Source organism: Crinia signifera, chromosome 7 (assembly GCF_055691185.1).
Source record: "Crinia signifera chromosome 7, ASM5569118v1, whole genome shotgun sequence".
Taxonomy (NCBI): domain Eukaryota; kingdom Metazoa; phylum Chordata; class Amphibia; order Anura; family Myobatrachidae; genus Crinia; species Crinia signifera.
The window spans coordinates 85,860,486-85,877,424 of NC_139223.1; the positions used below are offsets into that span (position 1 = coordinate 85,860,486).

General features: G+C 43.9%; 2 protein-coding genes across 3 annotated transcripts in view; one reads left to right on the forward strand and one right to left on the reverse strand.

Moving 5' to 3' along the window:
- The window catches only part of GSG1L (GSG1 like), a 221,259-nt gene that overhangs the window by 162,850 nt on the left and 41,470 nt on the right, over positions 1-16,939 (forward strand). For both annotated transcript variants that reach the window (XM_083153409.1, XM_083153408.1), the window contains one exon: positions 12,400-12,511. In XM_083153409.1, coding sequence (XP_083009535.1) covers positions 12,400-12,511 — 112 coding nt within the window. The remainder of the gene's footprint in view (positions 1-12,399; positions 12,512-16,939) is intronic.
- On the reverse strand, positions 8,936-9,509 carry LOC146019497 (high mobility group nucleosome-binding domain-containing protein 3-like). The gene has a single exon (XM_083152019.1). The coding sequence runs from the start codon at positions 9,380-9,382 to the stop codon at positions 9,149-9,151; it is 234 nt and encodes a 77-aa protein (XP_083008145.1). The 5' UTR covers positions 9,383-9,509; the 3' UTR covers positions 8,936-9,148.

Sequence of the window (16,939 nt, forward strand, 5' to 3'; positions counted from 1 at the left end):
TACAGCAGCGGTACTGGCATTGGCAAGTTCATAAACACTTGAGGATGCTGCACATGAGGGGGGCAACCATGGCGGAGGAGCAATGGCCGTGCTGCCATTGCACCATGGCCATCGTGAGTGATGACCTCCCGTGTTTGGACATTCTGGATGAGGGAGGGAGTCGTTAAGGATGTGCGGGAGTGCGTATCTTTAACGATGCAGAGCATACACACTGGTTGATATTGTTCACAATATTGTTCAGAAAGCCCTTTCTGAACGATATTCTGACTAATATCTTCTAGTGTGTATGGGCCTTTAAGATTTCATAACATTTTTAACCCCTTCGGGGGTATGCACAAAATTTTCTGGACTGAGCTGCGCTACTGGTGCATGCCACTGACATTGGAATGCACATGAGTGAGATCGAACACCCAAATATCCGAGTGCCCGAACTCACCGGAACACTCAAGTGAATCTGAGCACACGTGAACGTGGCCAACTGTGACCAAGCACCCAAACTCCCAAATACCCTTGCATGAATGTGCCCAAGCACCCAAACACTACCGAGCATACAACACACCCAAACACCCGAGTGTGCGAATCTGCAAAACACCAGAATCTAAGTGCATCCAGACACCCAAAGTGTGTGAACATGACGAACACACCTGAATCTCTGAGCATATGAGCACACGTACAGTATGCACCCAAACACTGAAGCACCCAAACACTCAAATCCATGAGCACCTGGGCGCACCCAAACATCCGAGCATGTGAATGCGGCTGAACACACCTTAACACCAAAATACCTGAGTTCCCAAACTCACATGATCACGTGAACATGTCCAAACACCTGAGCAGACAATCGTGCCTGAGGGAACCATCTCCCAAATACCAAAGAGCACAAACGCATGCACGTGCCCGAATATCCGAATACCGAATCAAACTCGCAAGGGCACGCTCAAACACCCGAGCCTGTGAACTCGTCCAAACACACCCGAACACCTGAGGGAGTGAATGCACCCAAACACCCAAATCCATGAGCATCCAAACAGTGCCCAAACAGTAGAATCTCTGAGATCCCAAACTCATCCAAAAGCGCACAAACACCTGAGCGCACAAATACGCCTGAGCCAACTGCCAAATACCCAACCGCACACACACACACACCCAAGTGCCTAAATATCCGTGCTTCCAAAGGCAGCCAGATGCACCCAAAGATACCCGAGTGCCTGAACACACCCTAACAAATAAACACCTTAACTCCCAAATATTTGAATGCACAAAGACTTGAATACCCGTGTCCTACCAATCTTTAGCTGCATCTTCTGATCTTCCCAGCTTCAGGTAAGATCAAATGATCCAGCTAAAGATCCGCCGAAGTTCCCACCGGATTGCGGTATAAAGTGGCAGATTATCGGTTGAAAACATCAGATTGGTCAAAAAATCGCTGTAGTATGTGGGAATTTTACGTAAATCATCTATGCCAGCTGCAGTGTTTGCTCCACATGCACCTCAGCCATCGTGGTGGGGAAAGGGTGGCAAATGCAGCTGGGAGCGGGGCCACGGACATCCATTACATTATAAGTGGGATGGAATTGCGAGATGCCGGGCAATCCATGTGAGATGCCGGGCGAACTCTGAGATAAAGGGGCAGTCATTTACAAGGCAAAACCATGTAAATGACTACCCCTTTAAAAAAAACTTCAGAGTTCTAACAGCATCCCACATGACCGCTGGACTACATCCCACTCATGACCTGAAAATAGTCACAATAAATACTGTACCAGCATTTTTGCTGTCACCCTCCATAAACACCCCCAATCCATAAGGTTGCTCAGAGGTTCAATGGTGCAACTAATAGCTGATTGATGTTCTATCTTTAGCATATTTTTGCAGATCTGCTGCGTCTGAATATGCAGTTGTAAATGTACCGCAAATTTGAATCAAGCCATATGGTTGGTACCAGCAAACCAAGGGTGAAATGTAATAGGATGAGAGATTCAGAAAGTGAGAGATTTGGTAAGAAATCTCCAGTTTTTTTAAAGTGGCAATCATTGACACAGCAAAACCAGTGTGATTTTGCTGTGTCAATGATTGCCACTTTAAAAAAACTGGAGATTTCTTACCAAATCTCTCACTTTCTGAATCTCTCATCCTATTACATTTCACCCCAAGGGTCTGATTTTTTGGTTTACACGCTCCCCTGTGTGTACTTTCAGGGGAGCAATGTTTGCCTAATGAGCATGCATATTTCTGCGCATATGCGCTGTGTGCAAAAAGGCACTGCGAACTGCAAGTTCGCCATCCCATTCGCACCCAACAGGGGGGCATGGGGCGGTGGCGGATTTGTCGGGCTCATGGGAATGCCCAGCATTTCATCGGTGTTACCATGAAAATGCTGGGTGTTCCAATGGAAATGAGGCAGTGATGTGGCTGCCAGGGGCAGACAGCTGACAGCTGACATCACCACAGGGCGCACGCAAAGCTAAAACACCTGGGAGTATCTTAGTTTTGTGTGCACATTTCACATCATGATGTGGTCCTCACCCTCTAGGCTGTGAATGGATGTTCATGCAAAACATCCATTCGCAGCCGTGCGGGCGAATTCGGCGTGTGTGTGGGGGGGGGGGGGGGCAGGTGGCATTGCGAACCCGCTAAAAAAAACTAAAATCACATGAAGCCCTGCAAAAGTTCGAACCAGAATAAGGTCCCAAGAGTATATAGGGGTTTTTGCTCCAAAAGCTCTTTAATACATCCAGGTGATAATAAAATACTGTGAAAAGGGTGTAAAACCCATTTTTCACTTTACTTTACTAATTAAAAAAGTTAACAAATCTGTCCCAAAGAAAAAATGTATAACTGACTGATTGATCGAATACACTGCTTTACCAAATCCGTGGAGTGCCGCCTGCTATGTTCATCTTGAAATGTGGTCTATATTTATAATATTTTAGTAAGGCTTCCCGATGAATTGCATTTATCGTCCAGAGTGCCAAGGTTTACCTCTGCTTATATTATATATATATATATATATATATATATATATATATATATATATATATATATATATATATAAATAAACCACTCAGAGTGCCAAAGTTTACCTCTGCTTATTATATATACAACAACCTTTTTTTTTCATTTGTGACTTTGTATTTACACTTAAAACAACTAGAAGTATCTTCAGTTGTTTATTATTTGGCGAGTGTTCTTACCTACCCTAGGTAGGTTTTTTGCCTTTGTACATGGACACGGGCATCGCCTGTGGTCCTTAAAGAACACCCCACGGTTGCCTTATTATTTTTTGTGCGAGTGCAGGCTTTTTGTGGATCTGTAATATTATATATATATATATATATATATATATATATATATATATATATATATATAAATAAACCCCTCTATGCATTCTTTACAATCCCATCCAATGACACCTCAAAGATAAGAATTAACGGGCTGTAGTGTAGCAAGGAGTATGACTGTAAAGGCAAAACAATACGAATATAAATTATTGAGTCATGGCTTCTTCCCATACTTCCCATTAGTGATGTACATAGCCATGTGTGGCACCCCACTGCAGTGGTGCCCCTTGTCTGGACCCTTGTGCCCCTTTGATGGTGACCAGTGCTGCCACAGGACCCTCTTCGGTACTTGTGTATTTTGGCGGCGCCCATCGCATCGCATACCATAACGCATACGATGGTATGCGATGCGACGCGATATCGTACGATAGTACACAATGGCATACAATTTTGAAATTGTATGCCATTGTACATGGCATACGATGCTATACGATGCGATGCGATTAAACATTGTATAAGCACCCTAATGGGTGCTTATACAATGTAAAGCACCCAAATGGGTGCTTACAATGTTAAATGCACCCCCACGCCACCCCTCCACTATAAACGTGAACCCAAAGCGTGGAGAGCGCAGCGAGCCCGCGAGGGGCGGCGGTACGCGTCCTACGACCTTTTCATACCCCCACTATCCACGTAGGCGTGGAGTTGAGAATAGAATAGTGTGGCAAGCGCAGCGAGCCACCGAGCCCGAAGCGTGGCGAGCGCAGCGAGCCCCGCGAGGGGACGCGGATACCTGTGAAGCCCGCGAAGGGACGCGTTTACCTGTGAAGGTATCCGCGTCCCCGAGCGGGGCTCGCTGCGCTCACCACGCTTCGGGCTCGGTGGCTCGCTGCGCTCGCCACACTATTCTATTCTCAACACCACGCCGACGTGGATAGTGGGGGTATGAAAAGGTCATCGTACGACGGACATCGGGGGCGCTGCCAAAATACACAAGTACCCCCTCTTCCCCTTAACTGGTGCTACAGGGGTTAAATGAAGTGGCGGGGCGCTAGAACCCAGCTGGTGTCCTTACCTTGGCCCACCAGGATTGGCTGATCCAGCGGTTCGAATGGGGAGGTGAGAGGTCAGCCCAGGGAGACACATGCGAGGAGGAGGAAGCGGGACTATGTAAAAACCGGACCGGACTAGACTCTGGACCGCCGGACAGGACATCAAAATCTGCAGTCCGGAGCTTATAGGGTCCGGTCCGGGGGGTGTCCTGTTCGGGGGGTGTCTTGTCCGGGGGGTCCCTGTGATAGCTATTATCAGGGACATGGGGAAGGGGAGATTACAGCCTCCCCCTCTGGTCCGGACCGTCCGGTTTTTGCTACATGCCCGGACCATACAGGGAGACTTTATTCTACCCCTCCTCCTCTACCTGGTGACAGGGGTCACAGGCAGAACCCCCAGACAGGACACCCCCGGACAGGACATCCCCCGGACTGGACGCTACAAGCTCCAAAATGCAGAGTTTGATGTCTGGTCCGGCAGTCCGGGGGTTTTGTCCTGGTCCGGTTTTTACCCATACCCGGAGGAAGCTGTCCCAGGAGGAAGAGTGGTGTCTGGGAGAATGGAGCTCCGGTGTGCAGTGTGCGGTGAAGAGGAGAGCGGGCGCTGCGGAGAGGTCCCGGCGGTGACTGACAGCGGTGCAGAAAAGCCGCTTTGGGGAGAAGAGAGGCGCGCATAGGCAGGGAGACGCCTGAAGCCACCTGAAACTACAGGTGGGCAGTGATTGACCGGAGGGAAGAGGGAGCCGGCCAGCGTTGCCGCATGCAACTGGGAGAGAGTGCGCCAGACGACGGCACGGAGGAGGATGCAGGTCACTACCAGCTGCCTTCCTGGGGAGACCTGCCGGGAGAGAGGCGGCATTGTTGGAGCCATCGAACGAGAGCGTTGACCCCGCTGACCCCAGAGGCAGGAGCCGGAGGAGCAGGGAGAATCATTACTGGCTGGAGCCGGCATCTGCCACAGCAAACACAGGAACAGGGCTTGATCTCATCCTTGGGTGGCCAGCAGCTGAAGGGGCATATCTGGTACCCCATACAGCCCTTGTCCCGTTGCCCCACCAAGACCGCCCTCAAGTACGGCGCAGGATAGGAGGCACCTCACCTGCCCAGACCCTACTTCTTTGTGTAGGGAGTAACTGTCAGGAGAAGCATCACTATCCCCAGCTGCGGTAAATGCCTGCCCTTGTTAAAGGGAAGTATAGAGGCCTGGACTGAGCAATATCTGTTGGGATCCCACCATCAAGGCCTGCACATTCTTTTGGTGACCCCCTAAAGTCTGTGTTTTCTGTTAGCAAAAGGAGGTTACCCTAAGGCTGGGAACTTGCCTGTCCCTCTAACCTGAGGACCGTTTGCTATTCATTTTTCCGGAATACCAATTAGTGTGCACACTATTATAGCGTTTAACTTTTGTCAGTTTGAGGACCGACCTTTGCGGGACCATTCCTTCAAGTCCTTGACTTTGCTTAAGGCAAAGACTGCAGTTCAGTTTAGGCAGGGTGCATAGTGCCCCCTGGCGGACATTTTGTGGTACAGTGTCACATGTGCAGTAAGGGTGCATACACACTGTACAATTTTTTTGACCAATTTGGTTGAAAGACATTTCCATTGAACCCAGTGTCCTGGACTAAAGATGTTGACTAAAGATATTGACGACTGATGAAAGAAGAAAGATCTAGCTACAGTTTATAGGCTTATTTTGAAAGATATTCAAATTGAGCTGCATGCACAGTTGACGAACAATCTTGATGAACAACTGGCGGGTATGCGCATCATCATTCATCGTTTGTTTGTTGACAATATCTTTTGTCAACATCTTTCATCCAGGACACTGGGTTCAATGGAAATGTCTTTCAACCAAATTGGTCAAAAAAATTGGTACTTGTGAGTTATCCGGGCTGCCGATTTCTAAATCGGGTCGGATCGGGCACATCGCATCGCATCGCATGCGACCATCGGATGCGATGCGATGCGATTACCCGATTTTTCCATAGGAATCAATGTTAAAATGGACTGAGTCCATTTTAACATGGAATTCAATGGGAAAAAGGGGTCCTTTTCATACCCCTACTATCCAAGTGGGCATGGAGTTGGATATAAACCTGTGGCGAGCGTAGCGAGCCACCGAGCCCGAAGCGTGGCGAGCGTAGCGAGCCCCGCGAGGGGACACAGAATACCGTCCCCTCGCGGGGCTCGCTTCGCTCGCCACGCTTCGGGCTCGGTGGCTCGCTACGCTCGCCACAGGTTTATATCCAACTCCATGCCCACTTGGATAGTAGGGGTATGAAAAGGACCCCTTTTTCCCATTGAATTCCATGTTAAAATGGACTCAGTCCATTTTAACATTGATTCCTATGGAAAAATCGGGTCATCGCATCCGATGGTCGCATGCGATGCGATGCGATGCGATATCGCATCGCATCGCATCTGATTGTATGCCTTAACTTAAGGCATACAATCAAAAAATCGGCAGCCCAGATAACTCACAAGTACCAAAAAATTGTACAGTGTGTATGCACCTTAAGTGTCGTAGTGACATAAAATCATTGTCTTTAAATGTTCTGCTCTTTCATATTATTATTGCTGTGATGTCATTTATTGTGTAACTGTTCCCTCTTTAATGTGGTCATTGATGATTTACTGCTTTTATTATTGAATGATATAAAGTGATTGTTTTGCATGTTGAACCTTTTTCTTGCTACTCATACATGCGTGATATTTGTCGCTGCTAAATGTGTTACTCCTTTGTGGGCCTCTCTCGCGGTGTTTCGCCTCCTGCCATGGGATTTCTTCACTGAAAGGGCCGTGAAGACCTCAGAAGCTGTTGCCATCATCAGATCCAGACTCAGGTGGCATATTTTACTCAGGTGCCATCTTCTGGTTAAGGCTGGTCCGGTTAAGTCCCCATCAGTTAAGTCCAGTTACTCCAAGTCCAGTCCGGTTATGTTGTGTCTGGTCTGGTCCGGTCCAGTCCAACCAAGTTGTGTTAAACCCAATCCAGTCCATTTAAGTTTGTCTTGTCAGTACAGCCCAGTCTTGTCTGTATCTGCGCTGTTCGGTGAAGCTCAGTCTCTTTTTTGTTAAATAGCATGTGACCCATTCAGAGGGCTGGGATATGCACCCTGGGGCAACTAAGATCAAAGCACTTTGCAGGTTCTACAATCAAGACAATCAGCATGTTAGACCCTGCACCTCTCTTCTGGGTCGATCATTTCTTCCCAGTCTATATGAGTAGGTCATATATTAGACCAGTAACATTCATCACGCCTGCTAGCAATGGTCCTGATCCTCCTATGTTGGAGCATACCTGTTGCCGAGGATTGCTCTTTCGGAAAAACATTTAAGAATGTCAGATAATCTAAAATTGGGTACTTGTGTATTATCACGGCGCCCATTGCATCGCCTCGCATGCCACTAATTAAGGTATGTGATGGCATGCGATGGGACCCGATTTGAAGAAGGTTGAAGGTTGAAGAACCTGGTGAGTGCACTCTGTTTCCAATTGAATTATAATACAGGTATGAACATACTATATTAATCATCTCTTAGTATAATATAGTGAAATTTACCAAACGTATTCACGACTCTTAACCCTTTGAGTGCCAAGTGAATTTGTCATGATTGATGTAAAAATTGCCAAGCAGATATTTTTATTCATCATAATGACCTGTAAGGTTTACCTTATATAGGAAATAGAAAGTGAGAGACTTGGTAAGAAACCACCAGTTCTTTTAAATCGGCAACCATTTACACTTCAAAATTAAACTGGTTTTGCAGTGTATATGATTGTCGCTTTAAATAAACTGGAGATTTCTTACCAAATCTCTCACTTTCTGATTCTGACAAATTATATATATATATATATATATATATATATATATATATATATATATATATATATATATATATATATATATATATATATATATATATATACAAGGAATGAAGACAACGGCACTCTGAGGTCTTGTTTAAATAGAATAAGTGTATTCAAAGATACATGCTGCTGCTGACGTTTCGGAGCTCTCGCTCCTTTATCAAAGCGTATATATATATATATACTGAACATGGAAAACACCTCCTATTAAAAATACATGAATTAAGATATACGTTAAAATTATTGATTTTGTTTTATTGCTCAATCTGTGAATAGAGTACAGATCCCCAGTCACAGTGGAGATTAGTTTAATGAATATAGATGAACCCTGAGAGATCTCACATAGGTCAAGTGCTGAAACCAAATTTAATAAATAAGCATGTGTTTTTGTGATCTCATAGAAATTCTGTCAATTATGATAAGCTAATTATTATTATAGTATGCTTATAATATTCAGAACAGCACTGATTAAATAAATGTGAGAGGAAAAAGTACATTTTTTTTTTTTTGGTCACAACAATTTAGTCATTTTCAAAACACAAACTTTAAGTACAAAGGCACCACTAATTATTGCTGTAGAAAAATGGCATGGAAAGATTCATAGATGCAAAAACAAAAACATTGCTGTATGCACAAGACTTAAAAGCAATAAAAGATATGTAAAAAATAGCCTCAAGCACACCACTATCACTAATTTTTTTTTTATATAATTTTTTTTTAAAACTTGCAGACAATGAGAAAAATCAAATCAGCAAAGCATGAATATGAACAAGAAAATGTTCATGTACATTATATATGTAAAAGTTAAACTACCGTAGTCTTAAAAAAATTAGCCTTTACAAAATACTTGAGAAAAATATTTTTTTTTTCTTAAAGTTCTTCAAGGAGGTACATAAAATCAACGAAAGTTTCCATGACCAGTTTATTCTTTGTCACCCACTGCTTCAATTTTCTGTTCCTTCCTTTCCAGCTTCTTGTTTTTCTTCCTTCTTCCCTTTAGCACCTTTGTTTGCCTTTGTTCCTGGCTCCTTCTTGGCTGCTGCTTTTTTTGGTTTTGCTTCAGGTTTAGAAGGGGCAGGTTTTGATGACAATCTTGCCGATCTTCTGGTTGGCTCCTGTTTAGTTACTTTGCCAGCATCCTTGGCTTCAGCACCCTCTGGAGACTTTCTTTTAGGCATTGTGGTTCGCGGATAAACGCTCGGCCTGGCAGCTGGATGGGGAGGCTGATGGCTATCGTGCTGCTGTAGAGGAAGTGCAGTAACTGAAGCCTCACTGCCGCTTTCCGCACAACTACCGAAAAAGTACATTTTGAAATATTTCTATCATCTAAGTGGAAAATCTAATAATAAACATAACACAAAGATGATTCCAGAGCTATTCACAGTAAATGTTGTTCTTTCATTTTTATATGTGTCTAAACCCTTCTCAATTTTAAGCATCATTGGACAAAGCATTGTAATTACTATGTACTTAAAAACAATACAAACTAGACTTCTATTGTGTAATTGTTTTTCTTTCACCATATCTTTTACAAAGTACGAAATGTACTGGTTTCATTTTCAAGGTCAATTGATTCATAGGAAAACGAATGCACAAATAAAACAATTTAGGGTAAATAAAAACAAACTTTTTGTGCTATATTTCATGCTATTCTGTTCTAGGATTTAATTTAATTGGCCAGGGGCTTGCAGGGGCAAATGCAGGATTTTCAGAAGGGGGTTTCCAGAGGGGCGGAGCAAAGCAGGGAGATGGACACTTAGGTGACCCAGTATATGCCGGATCAGTTAAAGTATTATAGATAGACCAAATGTATATAAATAATAATTATAATATATATATATATATATACACATAGATACATACATACACACAGGGCGTCAACAGCAGTGTAGGCCCCTGGGCATAGCAATGTATTGGGACCCCTACCGATACTCCAGCGGTAGGGGTGGGGAAAGCTTTGATGTCCCGCGGCTGGTAGGGGGTATTACATTAACCGCTCAGCATGTACGGCCTGGATCAGTAATTTCCACTAATTACCCCTTTACTGCACAGATGGTGGAAGATGGGGTGGGATAAGGGGACATTGCGCTGAATGAAGGGGCCCTGATACATAACTTCTTTTGAAAAATGTCAGTTCATTAAAAGTTGGTTGCTTTCTGCTCCACATAGGCGGTCAAATGTTGGATTGTTAAACTTGCAACTCGGCTGATGTAATAGAGTCTGAGTTAGAAAGTCGGACACAAAACAGCTCTATAAAGTCATAATTACAGTTGTTGATTTTGGGTGAGTTGTATTTGGGAATGATCAAATTCAATTACAAGTGCACAATTACAGCACTTTAAAAAAAAACATTCTGGGGGTGTAGTTTCACAGCGGCAGCCTAAGCTACGTTATCAGCGTATCCCAACGGCTGCCTTACTTGTGTAGTTTCACGATGGCAGCCTAAGCTATGTTATCAGCGTAGCTTAGGCTGCCGCCGTGAAACTACACAAGTAACTACCGTACTGTTGCCAGAAACTGCAGGCATCCCTGGCAAGCCTAATGAGCGCCTCTCATACAGCACTGGCGCCCGCATGATCCCCTCTCCGACGAAGAGGGGATCATGTGGGCACCGGCAGAGAGGCACTCCATCTGTGTGAGACGCAGGAGCATCTGAGATGCTCCTGCATCTGAGTAACTATTGCAGCAGGGTACAGCAACCCTGCCGACAGGGTAAGGGGTTCAGCAGCACGTGCTAAATAGGGGGTGTGGACGCAAGTGCGTCTCATGCACAATAAAGGAGGCATTTGCCAACGCTCCATGTTACATACTGGCAAATGCCTCCATTTGATACCCCCACCATGCATGCCAGCCCAAAGCGTGGTGAGCAAGCGCGCGCGGTACGCTTCCTCTGACCTTTTCATACCCCCACGATCCACGTCGGCGTGGAGTTGATTCTATAAAGTGTGGCGAGTGCAGCGAGCCACCGAGCCCAGATTACTTCACATGTGTTCCGCGTCCGCTCGCCACGCTTCAGGCTCAGTGGCTCGCTGCGCTTGACACACTTTATAAAATCAACTCCACGCCGACAAGGATAGTGGGGAAGAAAAGGTCGGGAGGACGCATACCGCGTTCGCTCGCCATGCTTCGGGCTGCCATGGATGGTGGGGGTGTTTCAGGAACACATTCACACCTGCCATATCATACATCTGAGCAGGGCTGGTGCAAGCCCCCCGCCCGCCCCAGGCAAAAACCCCTGTGCCGCCCGCTGGGGGGAGGGTGCGGACGATACTGCAGCATGGGGGGGTGTGGGTGCGGGGGGGATACTGCTATGCAGCACGGGGGGCTGTGTGCGGGCGATACTGCTGAAATCCCCCCAGCGGGCAGTAGGCGGAATTGGGGTCGGGAAGGGGAGAGGGAGGATTACAGACTCACCTGCTCCCTGCTTTCTGGTACCTCTCTATGGTACCTCGGTGGCTCAGTACCGCCCACCAGTGGCCGGCGCCCTAGGCATCTGAGACAGTAATGACGACATGTGCTAGTACTGCCTACACTGACTACGCTGTTTGTGGGAACACAGCACGCTACTTCGGACTGACTACGCTGGTCGCGGGAACACAACGCCGATTCTGAAAGGGATGCTACGCTAACTACGTAGCTGCCACCGTGAAACTACACAAGTACCAAAAAAATTTTGAAACACTAACATATTTTGGTATGCAAATACAGTTGCATACAATTATATGTGGCATGCCGACATTCTGTGAGTACTTGTATCTGTATCTGCATACCAAATGATGTTGCAGTGTTTGGCAGGAAAACAATGTAGCATAACGTTTTCTGTACAGATACAGTTGCAAGTAGATAGGGAAGATAGGCATGATGCATGTTATTTTAATCAATTTCTTGTTTGTCCTATTGCATAACTTGTGAATAAGACACATTTATGGGGGGGGATGACATGTACAGTACATTACCTATTTTGACAGATCAAAGTTTATTTTTTTATTTTTAAGGTTAGAAATAATTTTATAAAAATGGTTTATTTGTTGCAAATAATTGTGTACTTGTTATTGATTTACATCTCACCGCAAAAAAGCACCTCTTTTTATATCCAACTGTATAGAGCTGTTTTGTGTGAGACTTTCAAACTTGGCTCCAATTCAATTTTGGCCTACAGTATGTTCTCATTGTGATTTATTTTCCCCCACTAAAGGTCTTCTAGGAATGGTGGCTCACATGATGTACACTCAAGTCCTTCAAGTAACTGTGAGTTTGGGACCAGAAGACTGGAGACCTCATTCATGGGATTACGGATGGTCTTTCTGGTAGGTTGAAATACGAATATGTACAAATAATGATACTAGTGCAGGTGGTTCTGGTTATGAGTTAAGAGTGCCATAGGTGCCATTTTATGAGGTTGTTTATACAGCTTGGAAGCGTACAAGAAATGATTCTCATTTGCAACTCATTTATATATTGTGAGGGATTTAACTAACCAAGTAAGTTCACATTGAAGGCTGATAAAGACTTTATAAAGTATTTGAATATAACTGGTAAGAAAAGAAACAAGGTACAGTTTGAGTATCCCTTATCCAAAATGCTCGGGACCAGAAGAATGTTGTTTAACGGATTATTCCGTATTTCAGAATATTTTTATATTTCAATGATGTATCTGGAGGTATTTTGCATTTATGTTGTATAAACACATGAAATACACACAAATATATTTTATTTGTGCATAAAACAAGGTTTCAGCACATGAAACAAAGTTTGTATCCTATCTCAGACACTGAATTTGAATGCCAAACAATCATTTTCTTGCACATATTTAGTGCCAGTTACATATCATGTCCCCAGTAGTGCCAGTTACATATCATGTCCCCAGTAGTGCCAGTTACATGTCATGTCCTCAGTAGTGCCAGTTACATGTCATATCCTCAGTAGTGCCAGTTACATATCATGTCCCCAGTAGTGCCTGTTACACAGAGCCGGCCTTAGGCATAGGCAAACTAGGCAATTGCCTAGGGCATTTGGAATGCCTAGGGGCACCAGCAACTTCTGATGATTAAAATGATATGCAGCATGCCTATATTCTGAGTGAGGCTGTATCTGCATATGAAATAGTGTATTCATGGAACTCACTGTAACATAGCATTCCGTATTCAGGTAAAGCCACAGTCGCACACAGAATATAGGCATGCTGCATATCATTTTAATCATCGGAAGCTCCTTGTGTGTGCTGGTCATAACAATGCAAATAAGACACATTTTCAGCAAAAAAGGCACCCAACGTTAGCAGAACTGGCCAGGAGCTGCATGGCCTATTGAGGCAAGATGTATGAGGAAACATCTGTATCCAAGCAGAGGCAGAGGTCACAGTGTTAGCGGCGATGTGAGTGCTGTCTGCGGGTGGGTTGGTTGTTCAATAGTGTTCGGCATATGTGTAAGGGGCATTATGTGTGTCATGTATAAATGCATTAGTGCGACATATGTGTGACAGGCATTGTAACAGGCATTATTTGTGTTATGTGTATAAGGGCATTAATAATGTGACACATATGTGTAAGAGGCATTATGTGTGAAGGGCATTAGTAAAGGTTGGCATAATGTGTAAGGGGCATTATGGTTATAACGACATTAATAATGTGTGTCATGTGTAAGGGGCATTACTGTGTGGTATTATTAGGGGAGCCGAGAGAAAGGGGTAGGGGGTACAAATTACCTAGGCCAAAGTCTGATGGAAGGGCCCAGTGGGGGCCCCGGGCCCCCTCCCCTTAAGTGTCAGCAGCATCTGCAGCTCTTCTCCTCTGCCCAGCACACACTGCTTTGTGCTGGGTTGCAGTGTGGCCATGGAGGTGCTTAAAATACAATATGTTCTCAGGATTTTTTTCTAAGGGTGTAATGTGAATAATGTGAGGAGTAATGTACATAAGGTAAAGTGGTACTACTGTGAATGTAACGTGAATAAGGGACACCATTGCATGATATAATGTGAATAAAGTTACGCTACTGTGTGGCATAATTTTAATTGGGGTTACTATTGTGTGGCCATGCCTCTTCCCAGCAAGAATACACCCCTGTTTGGGCTGCGCACCGAATGTGTGCACTGTTTTTATTTAAAATATTGCGGGTAGGAGCACCAAAATGATGACTGCTATGATGAGGGTTGATGGTGCTGGGAAAGGGGAGCAGGGTCAGAGGCGGAACTAGTGGCGGTGCTAGGGGGCACCAGCCAAAATCTTGCCTAGGGCGTCATTTAGGCTAGGGCCGGCTCTGCCGTTACATATCATGTCCCCAGAAGTACAGTTAAATTTCATGTCCCTGCCAGTTGCATATCATTCCCCCAGTAGTGCCAGTTACATTTCAAGTCCTCAGTAGTGCCAGTGACATATCATATCCTCAGTAGTGCCAGTTACATACCATATCCTCAGGACTGCTGTTACAGATGTCCCCAGTAGTGGCAGTTACATTTCATGTCCTCCGTAGTACCAGTTTCATATCATATCCTCAGTAGTGCTGTTACAGATGTCCCCAGTAGTGCCAGTTACATTTCAAGTCCTCAGTAGTGCCAGTGACACATCATATCCTCAGTAGTGCCAGTTACATATCATATCCTCAGGACTGCTGTTACAGATGTCCCCAGTAGTTTTTTCTCTCTTACTTTCTGGAATGAATGGTTTTTGGAATAATTTGGATAACGGATATTCGGATAAGGGATACTCAATCAGTATATTGTGGTGTATATTGTTGTTTTGTACATTTTGCAAACGGCTTGCACTGATTGGGTAAGATTAGCATTTATGTACTTGATTATAGTTAAGCTCAAAGTTTTGCCTTATGTTTCTAATATGGAAACATTAAGGGCCTCCAATTTCTAAAAAGATTCTTAGATAAGTCAGGGAGGGAAAGTATTCTATGTTCTTATATCTTCTTGATGGTTTTTTATATGCATGAACCGATGTGGTAGCCTGGTAGGAAATCACCAGTGGTCAAAATATAGGCTGGCCACCATGTCAAATTAAATCTCCCAGGTGCCATTGGTCATAAACCATAAATGGTTTCAAAACCATCAAGGTCGTTGGCCATCCCTATCTTGTGCTTTCCATTGACTGTAGCCATGGGACTAACACAGTGACATTTACAACCAGAATTTATTTGGTATTGGAGACTGTTTAATAAATAAGTTTTTCTATATCCATTAGCAGATCTTTTGAGTCCAAATGATTAGTGATTTACTTTATGAAGCCATCTGCTTCTTCTGCAATTTGAATTGCTGCCACCTTGAGACTTAGAGGTCTGATGTCTTTTAAATAATTTTGCTTTCTAAATCAGTGCAATTATTGTTGAGTCCTTCTGCTTGATCCCAAAGACTTCGTCTTCAAGTATGTACACATTATAATGAAGTTATAATGAAGCTTTATAGCAATATCATGCTGAAGACATTTAAGTGACATTGAAACCTGTTACAACCAGGCCAGCTCTGTAATCCTCTTCTTTAAAAAGACCAATGACATTAAAAAAAAAACTCTCACTAGAGCATTGGTTCTCAACTTTGGTTCTCAGGACCCCCCACCAGTTCATATTTTCCAGGTTTTCACACAGAATCACAGGTGACATAGGGCCTTATTCTAGATCACTCTTTCTGACAAAATCCTTCTTAGATGGACAAAACCATGTGCACTGCAGGGGGGCAGATGTAAAATGTGCAGAGAGAATTAAATTTGGGTGAGTTGTTTTGTTTCTGTGCAGGGTGAATACTGGCTGCTTTATTTTTACACTGCAATATAGATCTCACTTTGAAGTAAAACCCCACCCAAATCTAATTCTCTCTTCACAAGATATATATACCCCACCTGCAGTGCACATGGTTTTGTCCATCTAAGAAGGATTTTGTCAGAAAGAGTGAACTAGAATAAGGCCCATAATTAGGTCCACCTGTGATCTTCTAAAAAAGTGTCAGTGAACAACAAGTGCACCTGTGCACCTGCCGGGTGACCTGGAAAATGTGCACTGTTGGGGGGTCCTGAGGACCGAGGTTGAGTACCACTGCATTAGAGGGTGTACTGGGAAGCTTTTGCTAGATACCAAGTTGGTGACTTGTACAGACTGACTGGCATCCTAAACCCAGCACCAAACAACTATTCATCATACAGCAAGATAATGACCTAAAACGTATCTCCGGGGTACTGTACATCAAAGTTATCTTTGATGAAAATAATATGACAACAGACTTGAAATCATGGAATGGCCCACATAGTGACCAGATTTGGACACAAGAATGAAGGCAAAACCGCCTACAAGTGCAGTACATTTAAAATAGTGTTGGGAAGAACTTCCCAAACAATATTTGATTTTCACTATGTATTCCTGCAATATTGCTACTTAAGATACAAATTTTTCTTTAAATGATGTTTAAAAAAAATTCTATGATTTCTCCTTTTTTATCTCCAAATGTTTCACATTTAAATTTCTGAACACAGTGAGCCAAACTGTGTAAATGTAAATACAACTGGAAACTGGTATCTTGACAGGCATATACTGTAGTATACTATCGTTTTCGAATCCTTATGATACAAACTTTCCAGAATAACAACTTTTTCTTCACAGCTAGTTTTATGCCAGGTAATTGTCATGGAACCCAAGTGAATACTGCTTGATTTATGTAGTAATTGACTGGAGATTCTAGTTCAGCCAAGCAGGAATTAAATGTAATTGTTTTATAGATTTAAACAACAGAAGAGAGCTCCTTGTGT